Source organism: Hemitrygon akajei, chromosome 6 (genome assembly GCF_048418815.1).
Source record: "Hemitrygon akajei chromosome 6, sHemAka1.3, whole genome shotgun sequence".
NCBI lineage: Eukaryota > Metazoa > Chordata > Chondrichthyes > Myliobatiformes > Dasyatidae > Hemitrygon > Hemitrygon akajei.
This window is the reverse complement of record NC_133129.1, coordinates 113,326,910-113,349,402: the sequence shown is the minus strand read 5'-3', so window position 1 is coordinate 113,349,402 and position 22,493 is coordinate 113,326,910. Positions and strand designations below refer to the sequence as shown.

Sequence of the window (22,493 nt, the reverse complement as noted above, 5' to 3'; positions counted from 1 at the left end):
GGATGAAAGTTCATATCACTAGGTAACGTTTGGCATGGGTTCTTCCTCATGCACCGATAACAGTTGACCTTTGCTGTACATCTGTAATCTTTGGTCACTGCTGTTCTCTAGTTTCATCAACTGCATGGAGGGGTGGAGCAAGTTGCTTGGGCAACAGCTTGCTCTCCATATCATACTGTCCTGGCTTGTGTATCACATAGACAGCTGGGATACAACATCCATACCCCAACCACAGAGACCCTTATTATTGTAATCTTTGTTAGACCCTGAATGGTACTAGAGTAAATAAGCAATGAGAGGTTTACAGAATTGTTTTTATTTACTGTGTAAATTGCACACATACTAGACACAAGTAAGAACAAATCAGATATAAAAATAGAATCATTTTAACATTGACCAGAAGAGTAAGTTCCTTCCAAAGATATATTGGTGGGAAATAGGAACAGTGTTTCCAGTGGAATTGGGAAAACTGACTCAATGGTTAAGTGGCACCACTAGTGCTGGATAGCTTTGTCAAGTTTGTTTGCTGCTGGTTGTCCTGCCACAGGCCTGCAGGTCTTTGGGTGTTTCCACAGGCAAATTTCATTCCACGTTCTGCTGTTTCTCACACTCTGAATCCTCTTCCTGCATTTCTGGTGACTTTCTGCTTGTTGCCTGCCTGCGTCCATCTGCACTGTCTGTAGCGGTGGAGACCAAAGGCTGCCTTATACTTGAAGGTCCTCTGCTGGGATGGTGCATTGCAACCGTTGTCCCGCTCACAACTTTGGGCAGAAAGAGTTTGTTGGCCCCAGCCGTCAGTTTTGGGAGTCTCTGTGCTTTGATCTTCTTGCGATTCACTGCAGGGTTGATGGCTTGTGGTGCTGATGGACAGGAGTCAAGTGAAGCTGGGACTTTGGAGAGCCCATTCTCAGCATTGTTCACACCTCTGTCAAAGTGTCACAAGATACCCTCGTTATTGTACATAAGAGAACAGTAGTGTGCCAATACCATGCAAACTTGGAAGGTAATAATCCAAGTTAAGACAGAATATTTTGTACTGCAGCCCAGTAACAGGTTTCCTTCTTGTCACAATCTGAAAACAGAGACTGGGATATGATGCAGGATACAGTCTAGGGATAGGGTTTCCGGACAGGGATTGGGATACATGCAAGAGGCAGGGACTAGGATTTAAAGTAGGACACTGTCTAAGGACAGGCATTTTGGGTTAGGATTAGGATCATTGCAAAATACCATTCAGCATTTAATGTTGGCTACTGTCTAGGCATAAAGATTTGGGATTGATGTAGGATACAGGCCAGAGACAGACGATACAGTCTATGGTCAGGGTCAGAAACCTAGGAGTACAATACATGGGAAGAAAGGTACAAGGTGCCACCCACATTCCCTCATATTCTCTTCAGCCTCTTCCCCTCCCAAAAGCCCCTCTTCATCCCTGTCTGCCATTTCATCCCAAACACACACATCATATCATTTTAGCATCCTAACCTAAACCAGAAAAACGGGGCTTGCTGAGGTTTGATCTTAGTCCCCCCTAGTATCCTGGCCAGCTGTAATTCAGCCTTGCCTGCTCACAACAGCTCAGGGAGCAGGGTACTGCTGTGTGACAATGGAGACAGTCCTTGGCCCTTGGGTCTCCTGAATATGTTTGTTGCTTGATAGCCCTCCCTCCTACTCCTCCTCCTATAGCTTCCAGTGATGAAAGGAACTATGGCCAATGGAACGTAATGTGGGCAGGAGTCAGCAGGCCCAGTTAGGTTCAAGATGGATGCTGAAGGATGAGAGAATAATATATAAAATAATATAAAACTGTGAAGTTGTACACACACACACACACACACACACACACAGACACACACACACACACACACACACACACCTCAACAGGTCAGCCAGAATCTATGGCGGGAAATGAACAGTTGATATTTCTGGCTGAGAACCAATGTCACGTCCCGGCCTGAAACATCAGCTGTTCATTTTCTTCCATAGATGCAGCCTGACCTGCTGAGATCCTCCTGCATTGTGCAGCATCTACAGAATCTCGTGCCAACATCTCAGAAGGGATGTAAGTTATTGTACAAGGACACACAAGATTCAGAGCAGATGTATTACAAATTAAAGCAGGAGCATACACATTTAGAGTTCAAGGACAGGTCACATTAACATAGCCTGTATTCTCTTAAATAGAGCAGGTTGAGATGCTGTGATTAGGATTAAAGGATTAAGGAATAAATGCAGGGATGGAGAGAAATCACTCCCACTGGCAAGAAACTCTGAATAAACCAGCCAAAAAAAACCCAGGGAGTTGAGAGGTGCAAACCCTCAGCTCTCCTTCCCATCCTCACCCACATTCAGGTGAGCTGAGCCCAGCTCCATCTGGGGCAGGGAGCTCACAATGTCCTGGCACAAACAACACCTGCCTCTGAGACGACTTACTCATTCTGCTCCTGAACAGTGTCCAGGCTGACCAGGGACGCTGTTGCCATGCTGAGAATGATTGGTGGTGCCCGCTTCCCTCTCTCAGTCTCGTGCACCCTTGGTCCACTGCTACTCTGAACCATTTTCGGAGACTTGCTGACATCAGGCAAAGCTTTGTTATACTTCCTGCATACAGACAGAAGCTGAGATAAATAGAAGAAAGTACTGCACCAGGAACATCAAGGACTCTGCAGAGGGTGACAGCATGCAGTGTGGGCACTGGACTGAGTGACCACACACACACACAGTGCGGGCACTGGACTGAGTGACCACACACACACACAGTGCGGGCACTGGACTGAGTGACCACACACACACAGTGCGGGCACTGGACTGAGTGACCACACACACACAGTGCAGGCACTGGACTGAGTGACCACACACACACAGTGCGGGCACTGGACTGAGTGACCACACACACACAGTGCGGGCACTGGACTGAGTGACCACACGCACAGTGCGGGCACTGGACTGAGTGACCAGTCACACAGTGCGGGCACTGGACTGAGTGACCACACACACACAGTGCGGGCACTGGACTGAGTGACCACACACACACAGTGCGGGCACTGGACTGAGTGACCCCACACACACACAGTGCGGGCACTGGACTGAGTGACCACACACACACAGTGCAGGCACTGGACTGAGTGACCACACACACACAGTGCGGGCACTGGACTGAGTGACCACACACACAGAGTGCGGGCACTGGACTGAGTGACCACACGCACACAGTGCGGGCACTGGACTGAGTGACCCCACACACACACAGAGTGTGGGCACTGGACTGAGTGACCACACACACAGTGCGGGCACTGGACTGAGTGACCCCACACACACACACAGAGTGCGGGCACTGGACTGAGTGACCAGTCACACAGTGCGGGCACTGGACTGAGTGACCACACACACAGTGCAGGCACTGGACTGTGTGACCACACACACAGTGCGGGCACTGGACTGAGTGACCAGTCACACAGTGCGGGCACTGGACTGAGTGACCAGTCACACAGTGCGGGCACTGGACTGAGTGACCAGTCACACAGTGCGGGCACTGGACTGAGTGACCAGTCACACAGTGCGGGCACTGGACTGAGTGACCAGTCACACAGTGCGGGCACTGGACTGAGTGACCAGTCACACAGTGCGGGCACTGGACTGAGTGACCACACACACAGTGCAGGCACTGGACTGTGTGACCACACACACAGTGCGGGCACTGGACTGAGTGACCACACACACAGTGCGGGCACTGGACTGAGTGACCACACACACACAGTGCGGGCACTGGACTGAGTGACCAGTCACACAGTGCGGGCACTGGACTGAGTGACCACACACACAGTGCGGGCACTGGACTGAGTGACCACACACACAGTGCGGGCACTGGACTGAGTGACCACACACACAGTGCGGGCACTGGACTGAGTGACCAGTCACACAGTGCGGGCACTGGACTGAGTGACCACACACACACAGTGCGGGCACTGGACTGAGTGACCACACACACACAGTGCAGGCACTGGACTGAGTGACCACACACACAGTGCGGGCACTGGACTGAGTGACCAGTCACACAGTGTGGGCATTGGACTGAGTGACCACACACACACAGTGCGGGCACTGGACTGAGTGACCCCACACACACACACACACACACAGAGTGTGGGCACTGGACTGAGTGACCACACACACAGTGCGGGCACTGGACTGAGTGACCAGTCACACAGTGTGGGCATTGGACTGAGTGACCACACACACACAGTGCGGGCACTGGACTGAGTGACCCCACACACACACACACACAGAGTGTGGGCACTGGACTGAGTGACCACACACACAGTGCGGGCACTGGACTGAGTGTCAGAACTGTGTGAGCACTGGACTGTATGTTGGTACAGTGTGGGCACTGGGTTTTTCGAGACTCTCAGTTCACCTTGATGACGTGTCAGTTCCCACATACATCTCTTGTTTCTCATCGCTCTGAGGCAGACGGGTTGTCTCTCTGATGTGCAGACGATCCCCAGCTAAGAAAAACATATTAGAGAGGAGAATTAAAATAATGTATAGAACAATAAGTCACTGATCAATAATTGATGGAAATGCTCAGAGAGACAGCACTGACTCTGGACGGAATGGCAGGAAGTAAAAATGTGGAAGAACAAAAGTGAAACAGTATACACGCAGCCTCTGCACTCGGTGGCCACTTTATTAGGTATACCTGTACACTCGTTCATTAATGGAAATAACTAAACAGCAATTCAATGAATAAAAACATACAGAAATAGTCCAGAGTTTCAGTTGTTCAGATCAAACAAACATCAGAAAAAGGAAGAAATGTGATCTAAGTGACTTTGACTGTGGAATGATTGTTGGTGCCAGATGGGGTGATTTCGAGTATCTCAGAAACTGCTGATCTCCTGGGATTTTCATGCACAATAGGATTTACAGATAATGGAGATAAAATACAAAAAACAGTGCAAGTCAGTTCTGTGGGTGATAATGCCTTGTTAATGAGAGAGGTCAGAGGTTAAGGGTCCAATAACTCAAATAACCATGCATTACAGCAGTTGTGTACAGAAGTGCATCTCTGAATGAACAACACATTGAACTTTGAAGCGGATGGGCTAGCAGCAGAAGACCACAAAAATACACTCACTATACAATGCAAGGAATATATGTGATATTATTCCTGATCCTGATTCTGTATTCATCAAGGAGATTAATGCTATAATTGCACAATTCAGGCATGGAGTAGTGGAATTTGAGTACTGTTGGTGGGAGAAGCAACAGTGGCTGCGCCTCTGACACAGATTCTGGCCCTGTGGCTTAGAAGGATAGGAAAAGGAAGAGGATGGCAGCAATGATAGGGAACTCAAGAGTTAGGAGGTCAGACAGGCGATTCTGTGGACTCAGGGAAGAAACGCAGACAGTAGTTTGCCTCCCAGGTGCCAGGGTCTGGGATGTTTCTGATCGCGTCCATGATATCCTGAAGTGGGAAAGTGAAATAGCTAGAGGTCGTGGTACATATTGGTACCAACGATGTTGGTAGGAAAAGGGAGGAGGTCCTGAAAGCTGACTACAGGGAGTTAGGAAAGAAGCTGAGAAGCAGAACCTCAACGTAGTAATCTCAGGATTACTGCCTGTGCCACGCGACAGTGAGTATAGCAATAGAGTGAGGTGGAGGATAAATGCATGGCTGAGGGATTGGAGTAGGGGGTTCTGGATCATTGGGACCTCTTTGGGCAGGTGTGACCTGTACAAAAATGATGGGTTGCACTTGAATCCGAGGAGGACCAATATCCTGGCAGGGAGGTTTGCTAAGGCTACTAGGGAGAGTTTAAACTAGAATTGTTGGGGGGTGGGAACTGAACTGAACAGACAGAGGAAGGAGCGGTTGGCTCACAAATAGAGAAAGCTTGTAGGCAGTGTGAGAGGGAGGATAGGCAGGTGATAGAGAAGGGATACGCTCAGACTGATTATTTGAAATGTATCTATTTTTAATGCAAGGAGTATCATGAACAAAGCAGATGACTTAGAGTGTAGATCAGTACTTGGAGCTATGATATTGTGGCCATTACAGAGACTTGGATGGTTCAGGGGGCAGGAATGGTTAGTTAGAGTGCCAGGCTTTAGATGTTTCAGAAAGGACAGGGAGGGAGGCAAAAGAGGTGGGGGCGTGGCACTGCTGATCAGAGATAGTGTCATGGTTGCAGAAAAGTAGGAGGTCACGGAGGGATTGTCTACTGAATCTCTGTGGGTGGAAGTTAGAAACAGGAAGGGGTCAATAACTCTGCTGGGTGTTTTTTATAGACCACCCAATAGTAACAGGGATATCGAGGAGCAGACAGGGAGACAGATTCTGGAATGGTGCAATAATAACAGGGTTGTCGTGATGGGAGATTTAAATTTCCCCAATATTGATTGGCATCTCCCTAAAGCAAAGGGTTTAGATGGGGTGAAGTTTGTTAGGTGTGTTCAGGAAGGTTTTCTGACACAATATATAGATACGCCTACAAGAGGAGAGGCTGAACTTGATCTGGTATTGGGAAATAAACCTGGTCAGGTGTCAGGTCTCTCAGTGATAGATAGATAGATAGATAGATAGATACTTTATTCATCCCCATGGGGAAATTCAACATTTTTTCCAATGTCCCATACACTTATTGTAGCAAAACTAATTACATACAATACTTAACTCAGTATAAATATGATATGCATCTAAAAATCACCCTCTCAAAAAGCATTAATAAATAACTTTTAAAAAGTTCTTAAATAGTTTACTAAAATACATTGAATGGTAACTTAAGCTCAGTCCTAACCCCGGCACTTTAACATATCTTACCCCTGGCGGTTGAATTGTAAAGCCGAATGGCATTGGGGAGTATTGATCTCTTCATCCTGTCTGAGGAGCATTGCATCGATAGCAACCTGCCGCTGAAGCTGCTTCTCTGTCTCTGGATGGTGCTATGCAGAGGATGTTCAGGGTTTTCCATGATTGACCGTAGCCTACTCAGCGCCCTTCGCTCTGCTACCGATGTCATACTCTCCAGTTCTGTGCCCACGACAGAGCCCGCCTTCCTTACCAGCTTATTAAGACATGAGGCGTCCCTCTTCTTAATGCTGCCTCCCCAACACGCCACCACAAAGAAGAGGGTGCTCTCCACAACTGACCTATAGAACATCTTCAGCATCTCACTACAAACATTGAATGACGCCAACCTTCTAAGGAAGTACAGTCGGCTCTGTGCCTTCCTGCACAAGGCATCTGTGTTGGCAGTCCAGTCTAGCTTCTCGTCTAACTGCACTCCCAGATACTTGTAGGTCTTAACCTGCTCCACACACTCTCCATTAATGATCACTGGCTCCATATGAGGCCTAGATTTTGGAGATGGTGATCAAAGTTCTATCTCCTTTACTATAGCATTAGAGCAGACAAGTCAGGAAAACGTTTAATTGGAGTAAGGAGAAATATGAAGCTGTCAGGCAAGAACTTGGAAGCATAAATTGGGAGCAGACATTCTCAGGGAAATGTACAGCAGAAATGTGGCAAATTTTCAGGGGATATTTGTGTGACATTCTGCATAGGTACGTTCCAATGAGACAGGGAAAGGATGGTAGGGTACAGGAATGATGGTGTACAAAGGCTGTAGAAAATCTAGTTAAGAAGAAAAGAAGAGCTTACGAAAGGTTCAAAAAACTAGGTAATGACAGAGAATGAGAAAAGTATAAGGCTAGCAGGAGGAGCTTAAGAATGACATTAGGAGAGCCAGAAGGGGCCATGAGAAGGCCTTGGCGAGCAGGATTAAAGAAAACCCCAAGACATTCTACAAGTATGTGAAGAGCAAGAGGATAAAACATGAGATAATAGGACCAATCAAGTGTGACAGTGGAAAACTGTGTATGGAACCGGAGGAGATAGCGGAGGTACTTAATGAATACTTTGCTTCAGTATTCACAATAGAAAAGGGCCTTGGCCATAGTAGGGATGACTTATAGCGGACTGAATAGCATGACCATATAGACATTAAGAAAGAGGATGTGCTGGAGCTTTTGGAAAGCACCAAGTTGGATAAGTCACCGGGATTGGATGAGATATACCCCAGTCTACCGTGGGAAGCGAGGGAGGAGACTGCTGAGCTTCTGGCAGTGATCTTTGCATCATTAATGGGAGAAGTTCCAGAGGATTGAAGGGTTGCAGATGTTGTTCCCTTAAGAAAGGGAGTAGAGTTAGCCCAGGAAATTATAGACCAGTGAGTCTTACTTCAGTGGTTGGTAAGTAGATGGAGAAGATCCTAAGAGGCAGAATTTATGAAAATTTAGAGAGGCATAATAAGATTAGGAATAGTCAGCATGGCTTTATCAAAGGCAGGTTGTGCATTACGAGCCTGACTGAATTTTTTGAGGATGTGACTAAACACATTGATGAAAGTAGAGCCGTAGGTGTAGCGTATATGGATTTCAGCAAAGCATTTGATAAGGTACCCCATGCAAGGCTTATTGAGAAAGTAAGGAGACATGGGATCCAAGGGGACATTGCTTTGTGTATCTAGAACTGGTTTGCCCACAGAAGGCAAAGAGTGGTTGTAGACGGGTCATATTCTGCATGGAGGCCGGTGACCAGTGGTGTGCCTCAGGGATCTGTTTTGGGATCACTCATCATCATCATCATCATGTGCCATACTCTGCCAGAGCCTCGGCGACCATTTTCTTCTACTGTGATCTGTCAGCAGTCAAACCTCTTGCATCTCTGGCGGTGAGGCTGGCCCACTTCTTGACGTTATCAATCCAGGTTGTCCTCTGTCTACTTGGGAGTGGCTTCCTTCTACTCTGCCTTCAAGCACAGCGTGTTCTAGTGTGTCATCAGTTTTTGAGATGTGTCCAAAATAATGAAGTTTCCTTTGGATAACGGTTTCCAGAAGTATTGGTTTCATGCCAATCTTTTCTAAGATGAAGTTGTTGGATCTCCTTTCAATGTATGATACCCTGAGGATCTGTCTGTATGTCCACATCTCAAATGCTGTCAAATTCTTTTCATCAGCTGCTTTTAGGGTCCATGTTTCACAGCCATATAGGGTTACTGGCCAGACGAGACTCTTGAGGAGGCGTATCTTGGTGTCAGTGCTCACAGATCTATCTTCCCAGATGTTTGGTAGTGCTTGTGCATGCCAAGCACGAGCCTGGGACCCCTACTCTTTGTAATTTTTATAAATGACCTGGATGAGGAAGTGGAGGGATATGTTAGTAAATTTGCTGATGACACAAAGTTTGGGGGTGTTGTGGATAGTGTGGAGGGCTGTTAGATGTTACAGTGAGACATCGCTAGGATGCAAAACTGGACTGAGAAGTGGCATGGAGTTCACCCCAGATTAGTGTGAGGTGGTTCATTTTGGTAGGTCAAATATGCTGGCAGAATATAGTATTAATGGTGAGACTCCTGGCAGTGTGGAGGATCAGAGGGATTTTGAGGTCCGAGTCCATAGGACACTCAAAGCAACAGCGCAGGTTGACTGTGTGGTTAAGGTGGCATGCGGTGTATTGGCCTTCTTCAACCATGGGATTGAGTTCAAGAGCAGAGAGATAATGTTACAGCTATATAGGACCCTGGTCAGACCCCACTTGGAGTAATGTGCTCATTTCTGGTCACCTCACTACAGGAAGGATGTGGAAGCCATAGAAAGGGTGCAGAGGAGATTTACAAGGATGTTGCCTGGTTTGGGGAGTGTGCCTTATTAGAACAGGTTGAGTGAAATTGGTCTTTTCTCCTTGGAGCGACGGAGGATGAGAGGTGACCTGATAGAGGTGTGTAAGATGATGAGAGGTATTGATCGTGTGGATAGATAGAGGCTTTTTCCCAAGGCTGAAATGGCTAGCATGAGAGGGCACAGTTTTAAGGTGCTTGGAAGTAGGTACAGAGGAGACGTCAGGGGATAAGTTTTTCACGCAGAGAGTGGTGAGTGTGTGGAATGGGCTTCCGGTGGCAGTGGTGGAGACTTTTGGACAGGTACATGGAGCTTAGAAAAATAGAGGGCTATGGGTAACCTTAGGTAATTTCTAAAGTAAATGTTTGGCAGAAGAATGTGGGCTGAAGGGCCTGTATTGTGCTGTAGGTTTTCAACATTTCTAATTTTAAAATAAATTATCTTTGAAAAGGAGGAGGTATGAATCTAAGTGAGCTTCAAGGTGAATAATTTCTCAGTGTCTAATGTATTTCAGGCTGCTGGGAAGGCAAGGGAAGAGATTCTTGGGACTCTCAAAGGGATTTTCAAATCTTCTCCCATCATGAAAGAGATGCCGGATTTGTGAACATTAAATGTGGTGTTTTTGTTTGTGAAGGGCTCCATCGGCTTGCTTCCTACAGGCTGATGAGTCATTTGTCTTAATTGAACTTAATAGAAAAGAATTCTGAAGCACAAGACTTAGAGAGGTAGTGATTCATCAAGGATTGTCAGCATGACTTTGTTAATGAGTGACCCCACTGCACCAATTTGATTGCACCTTTCAAAAAGGTTAAAAAACGTGTTTTAATGTGGGCTTCGTGAAGTTCGGTAAAGCCTTTAATAAGGTTCCCTCATGGGAGACGGGGCCACAAAATTAGAGCCCGTGGGATTCAGGGTAAATTGGCAAACTGAATCTGAAATTGGCTTAGTAGTAGGAAGTAGAAGAGGATGGTGGAGGGTTGGTTTTATCACTGGAAGTCTGTGTCCAATAGTGTGCAATAATTTCAGCGCTGGGACTCATATTGATTTTAACTGTTTGGATGTAAATCTTGGAAGTATGATGAGTAAGTCAGCAAATGACACTGGTGTTACTTGCGGTGATGAGGGCAATTTTCCCTGAACACCATTCATCAGTTGGTAAGTTGGACAGACCAAAAGCAGTGGGAGTTTCATTCTGAAAACTGTAAGGTGATCCACTTTGAATGATGTGTAAGACCTGGATAAGCTGAATGAATGGTAGTATTGTTATGAGTGATGAACAGACCTGATGGACAATGGGGTGCAGAGTTAACCATTCCCAACCCCCCTCCTGAGAACTATGAACTATGCTGCTACTGAGAGAGAGGGAGAAAGCCCAGGCAAGAACATCTGCTACAGATAAGAGGGGGAGGGAGACTGTTGATTTACTGTATTTTGACTCCTCCTGGATTATTTACCGTTCACTACAAGGACTTTACTTTGCTCGTTAACATTCCTCAGGAGATAGCAGGAGTGGCCTGATTTGATGGATACAGTCATTCAGAGTTGATGGATAGCTGAGACCCTGTGAGTGGGGATAAAAGACAGGTCTGGAGAGACACCCTTCAGACACACCAGTGGACACTGACAGAGTGTTGGGAACCCACAGAAAGGTGGGGGCTTTGGAGACCGAACCAGGAGATTGGTCAGTAAATCTCACAGTGTTACAGCAGGACCGGTGGGGACTTGTGTGTGTGTCCACTCATGCCAGAGTGACGAGTCCACCACAGAAGAACAGTCTAGCTGAAGAACAGAGGGGTCATAGCTGAATGGCCACAACGATACGATGGATTAAGAAAGCCACAAAAGGTTTGCCTGCCGCAGCTGTTGCTGTTACATCTCGCTCGCTCTCTCTCTCTCTCCAATGATTTCAATACAACAACCATAACCACCTCAGCATTTATGAACTGAACTTTATACTTTTCTATGACAATTCATTTACCCCTAGACATCGATAGAGCTTGTTTATTATTGATTATTATTATTCCTACACTTTTAGGTTTATTACTGCTAACTTGTTTTATATGTATTTTTGCATTTTTGATATTGTATTGTGTAGTTTACTAATAAACACCTTTAGTTTGGTACCACCAGACTCCAACAGATACTTCTATCTTTGCTGGTCTGACACCCAGTTATGGGGTACGTAACAGTACTGAGGAACAGAATATAGGTTAATGGTCCCACAGGTAGGTAAGGTGATGACAAATGCATATGGTATACTTGATTAACAAAGGCAAAGAATATAAAGCAGTGAAGCTATGTTAAATTTGATAAAACATCAGTTAGGCTACAGATGGAGTACAGTGTGTAGTTCTGGTGACACACTAAGTGTGATTGTACAGGAGAACTTACCTTGAGACAAGGAGAGAAACTTTCTCCCTGAGTAGAAATGTCTATATCAAGGGTTTAAGGTTTAGAAGGGATGTGAGGAAGAACTTTCTCTCCCAGAGGGTGTTTTCAATCTGAAACACTCTGCCTAAGCTGTGGTGGGGGCCCAGACCCTCTCAGTATTTAAGAAGCATCCGGACAAGCACTTGAATCACAAAAGCATGGACAGCTATGGACCAAGTGCTAGAGATGGGAGTAGTTTGAAAATCAGCACAGATGCACCGAGCTAAAGAGCTGTGTGATTATAATCAATCTATAACCAATTACAAAACCCTATTTACTCTAGTGATAACCAGCAGGATTGAAAACATTCAAAATTGCTCTCCAAGCTTCTTGGAAGAAAATGAGACTTAGAACTTTCTGGCCCATACTCTCTGGAAAAGGATTAACTGGAGACAGTATCAAGCTGATATGTCAGAGAGCACAGAACAAACAATGGAAGATAGTGGTCCTGTCCCAGCACCCACCTGTGGCTGACTCTGGCCTTCTTACACTGGGCTCATCAATCACCTCCAATCCCACAAAACCGGAATGGGTTTCGTCCTTGTACAAAACCCTCGACCCCGTGGGACTGCCTGAGGAAAAAGATCAGGAAGCTCCATTACACAAATCTGCAGAATCTCAAATCTGTCAGGTACACACATTGCTGAATATACACAGCAAGAGACTTTACTGTGGCAGATACTGTACAGGGAGAGGGCAAGGGTCCACCTACCAAGGGCAGGTCAGCAAGAGAGCTGTGGGAAATAGAGATGGGCTAGTGGTGAGGGGAGAGAGGAAAAGGGACTGGGAGGAAGGAGGGAGAGGGGAAAGGGGCTGGGAGAAAGGGGAAGAGGGGAAAAGGGACTGGGAGGAACGGGGAGAGAGGAAAAGGGACGGAGGAAGAGGGGAGAGGGAAAAGGGACTGGGAGGAAGAGGGAGAGGGGAGAGGAACTGGGAGGAAGAGGGGAAATGGGGCAAAGGTGATGAGGGGCTGAGGGGAGAAAGGTTGGGAAAGAATTACCTGGCTGGAGCAGGGAGAAGGAGGTGGGATAGAGGGAGGCTGTGATGAGGAGGAGAGTTAGTGGGAGGGTCAGGGGAGGAGAGTTTTGGGTACTGAGTGTTGGAGAGGTGAGAGGTGTGGATAGTGGGAGGAAGTGAGGGAGTTGAAAGTGGAAGAGGTGACAGAGGAAGTGATTGGACTGAATACCAAATCAATACGACCGAGCACATAAACAATGGAAGATACACACTACGTCACAAACTCCCCAGCTGCCTGTCCCAGCACCCACCTGTGGCCGACTCTGGCCTTCTTACACTGGGCTCATCAATCACCTCCAATCCCACAAAACCGGAATGGGTTTCGTCCTTGTACAAAACCCTTGACCCCATGGGACTGCCTGAGGAAAAAGATCAGGAAGCTCTGTTATACAAAGATTTGCAGTTATATGTAAACACAAAGTACACTGCAGATGCAGTGGTCAAATCAACACATACAAACAAGCTGGATGAACTCAGCAGGTCGGGCAACATCCGTTGAAATGAGCAGTCAACATTTCGGGCCGAGACCCTTCCTCAGGATTGAGTCCTTCGTTTGAGGATTGAGTCCTGACAAAGGGTCTCAGCCCGAAACGTTGACTGCTCATTTCACCGGATGCTGCCCGACCTGCTGAGTTCATCCAGCTTGTTTGTACATGTTGATTTGCAGTTATATGTGTTGCTGATTTTACACAGGGAGGACTTTTCTGTGAAAGACACTGCACTTCAAGAGGGTCAAGGGGCAAATACAATGAGATTGCAGAGTGGGTACACTTACCGAAGATTGGTCAGCCAGAGAGCTGTGGAAAATAAAGATGGGCTAGTGGTGAGGGGAGGAGGGAAAGAGACTGGGAGATAGAGGGAAAAGGGGAAAATGGATTGGGAGGAAGAGGGGAGAGGGGAAAATGGATTGGGAGAAAGAAAGGAGAGGGGAAAGGGACTGGGAGGAAGAGGGGTGAGAGGTAAGGGACTGTGAGGAAGAGGGAGAGGGGTAAGGGAAAGGGACTGGGAGGAAGAGGGGAGAGAGCAAGAAAAACTGTAGGGAGGGGGAGTGGGGAACAAGGACTTGGAGGAACAGGGGACAAGGGGCAAGGTTGGGGAGGGGGCTGAGGGGAGAAGGCTTGGGAGAGAATTGCCTGGCTGTAACAGAGAGCAGGTGGTGGAGGATAGAGGTACGGTGCAGTGAGGAGGAGAGTTTAGAAGGAAAATAATGGGGGTAGTGGAAGATTAACGATGGGGAAGTGGGTTTTGAGTATGGAGGGTTGGAGAAGTGAGAGTTGTGGGTAGGGAGGAAGTGAGGGATTTGAAAGTGGAGCAGGGGAGGGAAGAATTGGTGAGTTGGCGCCTCACTGTACATGTTTCCAATCATTTGACAGCAATTGTATCTTACACAGGGGAAAGGCAGGATCAGATTTCCTGGGAATCTGGGAATGGAAACCCTGCCCTGGTCACAGAGCTGATTTGAGTCAAATGAACACAGCTGGAAACTGAAACACTGGGAGATGTTATGTGACCCCGTTGACAGTGGCCTCTGTACCAGGTGTGTGGGTATGGCAGAGTCTGGTGTGGCTGGTCCTACATTCAGAATCTGGTATGTATATACTGTACAACAGTATTGGACCAAAATACCATAAGGTACAGGAGCAGAAGTAGGCCATTTGGCCCATCGAGTTGCTCCGCCATTCATTCATGGGCTGATCCAATTCTTCCAGTCATCCCCATTCCCCTGCCTTCTCCCCATACCCTTTGATGCCCTGGCTAATCAAGAACCTATCTATCTCTACCTTAAATACACCCAATGACTTGGCCTCCACAGCCGCTCGTGGCAACAAATTCCACAGATTTACCACCCTCTGCCTAAAGAAATTTCTCCGCATCTCAGTTCTAAAAGGACGTCCTTCAATCCTGAAGTTGTGCCCTCTTGTCCTAGAATCCCCTACCATGGGAAATAATTTTGCCATATCTAATCTGTTCAGGTCTTTTAACGTTCGGAATGTTTTTTTATGAGATTGCCCCCATTCTCCTGAACTCCAGGGAATACAGCCCAAGAGCTGCCAGATGTTCCTCATACGGTAACCCTTTCATTCCTGGAATCATTCTCCTGAATCTTCTCTGAACCCTCTCCAATGTCAGTATATCCTTTCTAAAATAAGGAGCCCAAAACTGCACACAATACTCCAAGTGTGGTTTCACGAGTGCCTTATAGAGCTTCAACATCACATCCCTGCTCTTATATTCAATACCTCTAGAAATGAATGTCAACATTGCATTTGCCTTCTTCACAACTAACTCAGCCTGGAGGTTAACCTTTAGGGTATCTTGCACAAGGACTCCCAAGTCCCTTTGCATCTCTGCATTTTGAATTCTCTCCCTATCTCTGCCCGTTTATTTCTTCCACCAAAGTGCATGACCGTACACTTTCCAACATTATATTTCATTTGCCACTTCTTTGCCTATTCCCCTGAACTATCCCAGTCTCTCTGCAGGCTCTCTGTTTCCTCAACGCAACCTGCTCCTCCATCTATCGTTGTACCATTGGCAAATTTAGCCACAAATCCGTTAATCCCATTGTCAAATCATTGACGTACATCGTTAAAAGCAGCGGTCCCAACACTGATCCCTGTGGAACTCCACTGGTAACCGGCAGCCAGCCAGAATAGGATCCCTTTATTCCCACTCTCTGTTTTCTGCCGATCAGCCAATGCTCCACCTACGCTAGTAACTTCCCTGTAATTCCATTGGCTCTTATCTTGCTAAGCAGCCTCATGTGCAGCACCTTGTCAAAGGCCTTCTGAAAATCAAGTACACCATGTGTACTGCATCTCCTTTGTCTACCCCGCTTGTAATTTCCTCAGGAAACCACGCTGGCTTTGGCCGAGTGCCTCCCCCTTTCCCCCCTTTGTGAAAGAGCTCAGTACCTGACTCCGCAGCGGTGATTGGCTTGGGTTTCACTGTGCTGCCCAGACTGGCTGTTAATCCATTTGCAACTTCCAAGGATGCCAGGAGCTTCAGCTTGTCCAGATGAGAAATCGCTGACCTTGACGTGAGCTGTCGATTTGTTTGCCGGGCCCTGCAGCCTGATGCTGAGTACGTGTTTAGAGGTCTGCGCAGGGAACGGCCTGTCAGTTTGGCTCTGAGTCACTAAGAGCCATCCAGTCTTTATCTCCACTTCCCCAACCTGTGACCCACCCTGCTTTGGGGACAATTCAATCTGAATCCCCATTCACCACCCTCTCCCAAGGCCCACCGGTCTGTCTTCCCACCCTCCCTGTGTCCCCACCTTCCCTGGACACCTCACTCCATTTCCCCATCCCTCAAGATTCACCAGTCTGTGTACCACAGTTCTTGGGGTACCCCATTCTGTGTCCCCAACCCCAGGACATTCTAGTCCATATCCCCTTCCCATGGACTCAACAGTCCGTGTCCCCACCCATTACACAATGACCTGTATCTTATGTATCCCTATTCCCCCCCTCATTTACAGAGTGTTTTGTCTCCCCACCCCTCCACCAGGACACATAGGTCTGTGTTTCACACCCAGGCTAAGAAAGGATATGCTGGCATTGGAGAGGTTCCAGAGGAGGTTTACAAGAATGATTCCAGGAACAAAAGGGTTAATGTACGAGGCGCATTTGATGGGCCTGTACTTGCTTGAGTTTAGAAGAATGAGGGGGGACTCTCATTGAAACCTACCAAGTATTGAAAGTCCTAGATCGAGTGGATGTGGAGAGAATGTTTCCAATAGCTGCAAAGTTTAAGACAAGACAGCACAGCTTATGGTTAAGTTACATTGTGACTTTGATGGACTGAAATCTCTTCTGTTCCATCATCAGGCAAAGTTTAGATGTCCAGAAAGCACCATGCATGCTGCTGATGGTACCCTGTGTCAAGTGGAAGCCTGGGGTCCTGGTACAGTCACATGCCCTCACCATCTACTCTGACAAGAAAGAAGGGTCAAAAGGTTGGTGCTTGTTGAAGACAGAGACTTACAGAGGCTGAAGCCAGACTGTGAGACACTGCAAATATCTCCAGCTCCAAATTATATATTATAAAAACTAGGAGTCTCAGCACTGATTCCAGCAGTGAGAATTCAAGACAAATATAGCAAAGTTCAGAACATTGGCTGATAAGAGATATTGTAAGTTTAGCCAAAAACAAAAGAAAGGTTGAGGAAGTTGAAATCATACAAAGGCATTGAGAAATATAATTGAAGCAGAAAATAACTTGAAATTAGGAGAGCTAAAAGGTACCATGAAATTTCCTTGGCGAGTAGGATTAAAAAGAATCCAAAGGCATTTTATACGTATTTTAGAAGCAAGAGGGTGCTAGGGAAAGGGTCAGTCCATTCAAGGGCAAAGGAGGGAATTTATGCATGGAGCCTGAGGAAGTGAGGTCTTCACAAAGAGAAAGATATGGATAATGAGTTCTGGGAGGTTTGCTGATATTCTAGGCATGTCATTATTAAGGAGAAGGTGGTGTTGTGGGTTTTTGAAAACCATTAAGTTGGATAAGTACCCCGGATCTGATGGAATCTATCCCAGGGCACTGAGGGTGGTCAGGGAGGAGATTGACAAGATCTTAGTGTTCTCTGTAGCCACAGGAAAGGCACCAGAGGACTGGAGAATAGCCAATGTTGCTCCATTGTTCAAATTTTAAAGGGACACACCAGGAAATTATAGGCCAGTGAGCCTTACATCAGTTGAAGGTAAATTGCTGGAGTGATCCTTAGGAATAGAATTTACTTACATTTGGAAAATCATTGATTCATTAAGGAAAGTCAGCATGCCTCTATGCTGGGGAGATGCCTCACACATTTGTTTGACCTTTTCGAGAAAATGATGAAGAAAATTGATGAGGGTAGGGAAATAGATGTTGACCACATAGACTTCACTAAAGGATTTGATAAGATCCCTGATCCAGAAGGTTGAGTCACATAGGATCCACAATAAGTTATTGAATTTGCTCCAAAATTGCCTTGGTTACAAGAAACAGAGAGTATTGATAGAGGTGCATTTCTCTTGACTGTTCTGCAAGGATCAGTGCTGGGACCTTTGTTGTTTGTAATATATACTAATGATTTTGATGAAAATGTATTCAGTTTGCAGTTGTGGATTGTGAGGTAGGTTGTTAAAAGATACACAGATCAGTTTGAAATATAGATGAAGAAATGACAGGTGAAGTTTTATCCAAATGTAAGGGGAAAGCACACAATAAATGGCAGGACCTTAGAAACAGGGAGGGATCTTGGGGTGCAAGTCCATTAAATGTCCTGGTCCAAACATGTAATGGATGCCATGGCCAAGAAAACACATCAGTGCCTCTACTTTCCCAGCAAGCTAAAGAAACTTTGCATTACCTTTGACCTTCAATTTATATTGAATCACTGCAGGACACATCCTGCCTGGATGTATCAGTGCTTGGGGTGGCAACTGCTCTGCCTGACACTACAGAGAGTTGTGAGCACAGCTCAACATATCATAGAAACCAACCTCCACTCCATGGTCGCTGTCTATACTTCTCAGTGCCTTGGTAAAACAACCATGTGCACCTACCCCACACATTTCCTCTTCTCCCCCCTCCCATCAGGCAGAAGACATAAAAGCCTCAAAACATGTACCACCAGACTTCTATATCCTGCTGTTATTGAATGGTTCCCTCGTCTGATAGGATGGACTCCTAACCTCACAATTTACCTCATTATGGGCTTGCACACTACTGTACTTTATGTCTGCACTGCACTTTCTCTGTAACTGTAGCACTAATTGCTGCATTCTGTTACTGTTTTCCCTTGTGTTACTGCACTGATGTAACACAATGCTCTGTATGGATGGCATGTAGAACAAAGTGTTGCACTGCACCTTTGGAGATGTGACACTAATAAACCAAATTACCATAGCTCCCCGGAACAGACAACATACAGTAAGTGGACAGGGTTCTGAAGAAGCCTAAAATATAAGCTCACTTGCTTATATTGATCAGGACACTGAATAATAAAAGTTGAAAAATCTTATTGCAGCTGTATAAAACTTTAGTTAGGCCACATTGGAGCATTCTGTGCAGTTTTGGGCACCACATTATAGAAAGATGTGGAGGCTTTGCAGAGGGTGCAGACGATGGTCACCAGGGTGTTGCCTAGATTAGAGAGTATTAGCTAAAAGGAAAGGTTGGACAAACTTGGACTGTTTTGTCTAGAGCGTTGCAGGCTGAGGGATGACCTGGTGGAAGTATATAAAATTATGAGAGATAGATTAGGTAGATTTTCAGAGTTTTTTTTTACCCCAAGGTGAAAATTTCAAATACTAGAAGGCATTGCTTTAAAGTGAGAGTGGGAAAAGTTTAAGAGAGATTTATGAGACAAGTTTTTTTTTACACAGAGAGTGGTAGGTGTCTGGAACATGCTGCTGAGAGGTGGGTGGAAGCGAATAAAATAGCACTAAGAGGAGTTAGACATGAACAGGCAAGGAATCAAGGAACATAGACAGCGTGCAGACACGTGGCATTGGTCAGAGTAGACATGGTGGGCCGAAGGGCCTGTTTGATGTTCTACATTACTACATATAACACTTGTTACAGAAAAATATCCCTCCACCACCGCTGACTCTGGTTCCTATCATCAAGCCAATTAAGTTTGGCAACACATCTTTTTTCCCTTGTCCCTACCATATGGGCCCTTGTCAAAAGTATTTTGGAATAGGAACAAAAGATGCTGAGGTCCAGCCTTGATTGAGGTGAATTAATTTACAAGTGTTTCAGATAAAAGATTACTCGTCCATCAGCAAATCCACAGAGCATTAGGTATCAATTAGAAGGAATAGGATATGAAGAAAAGTCTTCCACCTAGAGGTACACACCGCCTGAAATATTGGGAGCAGCAGAAACTGGCGCTATGTGTCAATTTCAAACCTAGATCTCGAAGGACAGAGTATGAGGTTAATGTCAAGATTTTTGGGATTTTGGAGAAACAAAGTGATCTTGGGGGGTCCAAGTAAATAGATCTTTCAAAGATGCCATGCATACGGAAAGGGTGGTTATGATGTGCTGGCCTTCATTAATTGGGGGATCGTAAAGTAGTGTTAAGCTCTATAAAACTCTTGTTGGACGAGACCTACTGTGTTCAGTTCTAGTCACTTTGTTGTAGGAAGGATGTGGGAACTTTATCGAGAGGTTACAGAACAGATTTACCAGGATGCTGCCTGGATTAGAGAATGTGTCTCTTTGAGGAAAGGTTAAGCAAGCTTGGGCTTTTCTCTTTGGAGTGAAGGAAGATGAGAGGTGATTTGATAGATTACGAGAGGCATAAACCGAGTGGATGGCTGCACCTTTTTCCAGAGCAGTAACGGCCATTTGTTTAAGATGAGCAGAGGAGAGCTTAGGAAAGATCGCCAAGGTAGTTTTTTATACAATGAGCGGTAAGTGTTTGGAACACATTGCCGCGGGGCAGTGGAGGATGATGTAATAGGGACATTTAAGAGACTTTCAAATAGTGACATGGATGAAAGAAAAATGGAGGGTTATGGGCTGTTTAGGAAGGGAGGGATAGACTGATCCTGGAACTGTTTATATAGATTGGTACAACGTCTTGGGCTGAACAACCAATACAATGTTGTAGTGCTCTTTGTTTATAACCTGTATCTGAATATGAACTTGAGAAGCTTTGACTACAGAGATACAAACCTATACTGGAAGGTAGACATTAGCTGGGCAGACAAAATTTGACGGATATCGTACTTTAAAAAAGTATTAGGCCAGGTGATTAAAACCCTGGTCAGAGGGATCGCAGGTTTAGCTCACCACGTGCATGGAGAGTAGGGAGACACACATAGGGGGAGGGAGGAACTTCCATTGAAAAACATGGTGAAACATTGAGAGTGGGAATGAGCACATGAGCAGTATTAGAGAGGTGCAGAAAGTCGAGACAGGTGAGGTTCAAACAGCTTATAAAAGATATGAAAAAAGGGATGCAGACTGATGTAAAAACGTGGATACCTACCGACTCAGGGTTGTCACAGTTGCAGAGGGAACACGTCTCAGAAGTGGACTGCCTAGGGAGTAAGAGGAGGCATAAAGTCACGCACACTCAGATCTCAAGAATATTCTACGCTCTTAGGCATTGCGTATAAGAGTCAGGGAGTCAGGTTACAGCTGTATATATCTTTGGTCAGACCATATTTGAAGTAATGTGTGTAATTCTGGCTATAACATTACAAGAAGAACATGGCGAGGTTCTAGAAGACGATTACCTAGGATGTTGCCTGGATTAGAAAGTATTAGCTGTGTGAGGTATGACAAAATGTTTTCTGTCAAGTGTTAGAGGCTAAGGGAAAACCTAATAAAATATACAAGATTAAAAAAGGCTCAGATAGGCAAAATAGAGTTTTTTCCCCCAGGGTTGAAATGTCAAATATAAGAGGGCACACCTTTAACAGACAGGAAATGGAGGGACATGGATCACACACAGGCAGATGGGATGAATTGAATTTGATTAATTGAATGGTTGGAGTCAACACAGACATTCTCCTGTGCTCCACTGTTCTATGTACACTTGGTTTCATTTGGATCTAAAATGAACGGGTGACAGTTGTGGATCTGAAATGAATGGGTGTAGGTTGTGGATCTGTAACGAACGGGTGTAGGTTGTGGATCTGTAATGAACGGGTGTAGGTTGTGGATCTGAAATGAATGGGTGTAGGTTGTGGATCTGTAACGAACGGGTGTAGGTTGTGGATCTGTAACGAATGGGTGTAGGTTGTGGATCTGTAATGAACGGGTGTAGGTTGTGGATCTGTAACGAATGGGTGTAGGTTGTGGATCTGTAACGAATGGGTGTAGGTTGTGGATCTGTAACGAATGGGTGTAGGTTGTGGATCTGAAATGAACTGGTGTAGGTTGTGGATCTGTAACGAACGGGTGTACGTTGTGGATCTGAAATGAACCGGTGTAGGTTGAGGGGTCTGAGACGAGAGGGTAAATGTTTTCAGTGAGTGATTGGACATTTAAAGGGGATCTGAGGAGCAGGTTTTTTTTTTACAAAGAGAGTGTTTGGTATGTGGCAGAATTGGGGGTGATGGGGAACGTTCACTCATAGTATTTACAATAACAATATTTAAACAGTTACATGATAGGAAATGCTGAGATGGATATTTCTGGAAGGCAAATAGAACTAGCTGAAATAGGCAATTTGTTTGCCATAGGTGAGTTGGTCCAAGGGGCCTGTCTGTGCTGTGTAACTCACTGACTGTACGAGAGCTGAATCCTTTCTCAATGAACACCTTGGCTGCATGACCATGCATCCGACATTGGCCAAACCTCCACCAGGAAGCCGAACACTCTGTAATCACTGGTGGAGAGTCCCACATCTTCAGGTAGGAA

At 45.8% G+C, this 22,493-nt stretch overlaps 1 protein-coding gene across 1 annotated transcript in view; it reads right to left on the bottom strand.

The window, feature by feature from the left end:
- Positions 1-340: 340 nt before the first annotated feature.
- LOC140728753 (uncharacterized) overlaps positions 341-22,493 on the bottom strand; it is a 44,507-nt gene continuing 22,354 nt past the window's right edge. The window contains exons 5-11 of the mRNA XM_073047700.1: positions 21,115-21,166; positions 16,043-16,227; positions 13,379-13,486; positions 12,575-12,682; positions 4,415-4,505; positions 2,434-2,601; positions 341-925 (exon numbers count right to left, since the gene is read on the bottom strand). Coding sequence (XP_072903801.1) covers positions 583-925; positions 2,434-2,601; positions 4,415-4,505; positions 12,575-12,682; positions 13,379-13,486; positions 16,043-16,227; positions 21,115-21,166 — 1,055 coding nt within the window. The 3' untranslated portion in view covers positions 341-582. The remainder of the gene's footprint in view (positions 926-2,433; positions 2,602-4,414; positions 4,506-12,574; positions 12,683-13,378; positions 13,487-16,042; positions 16,228-21,114; positions 21,167-22,493) is intronic.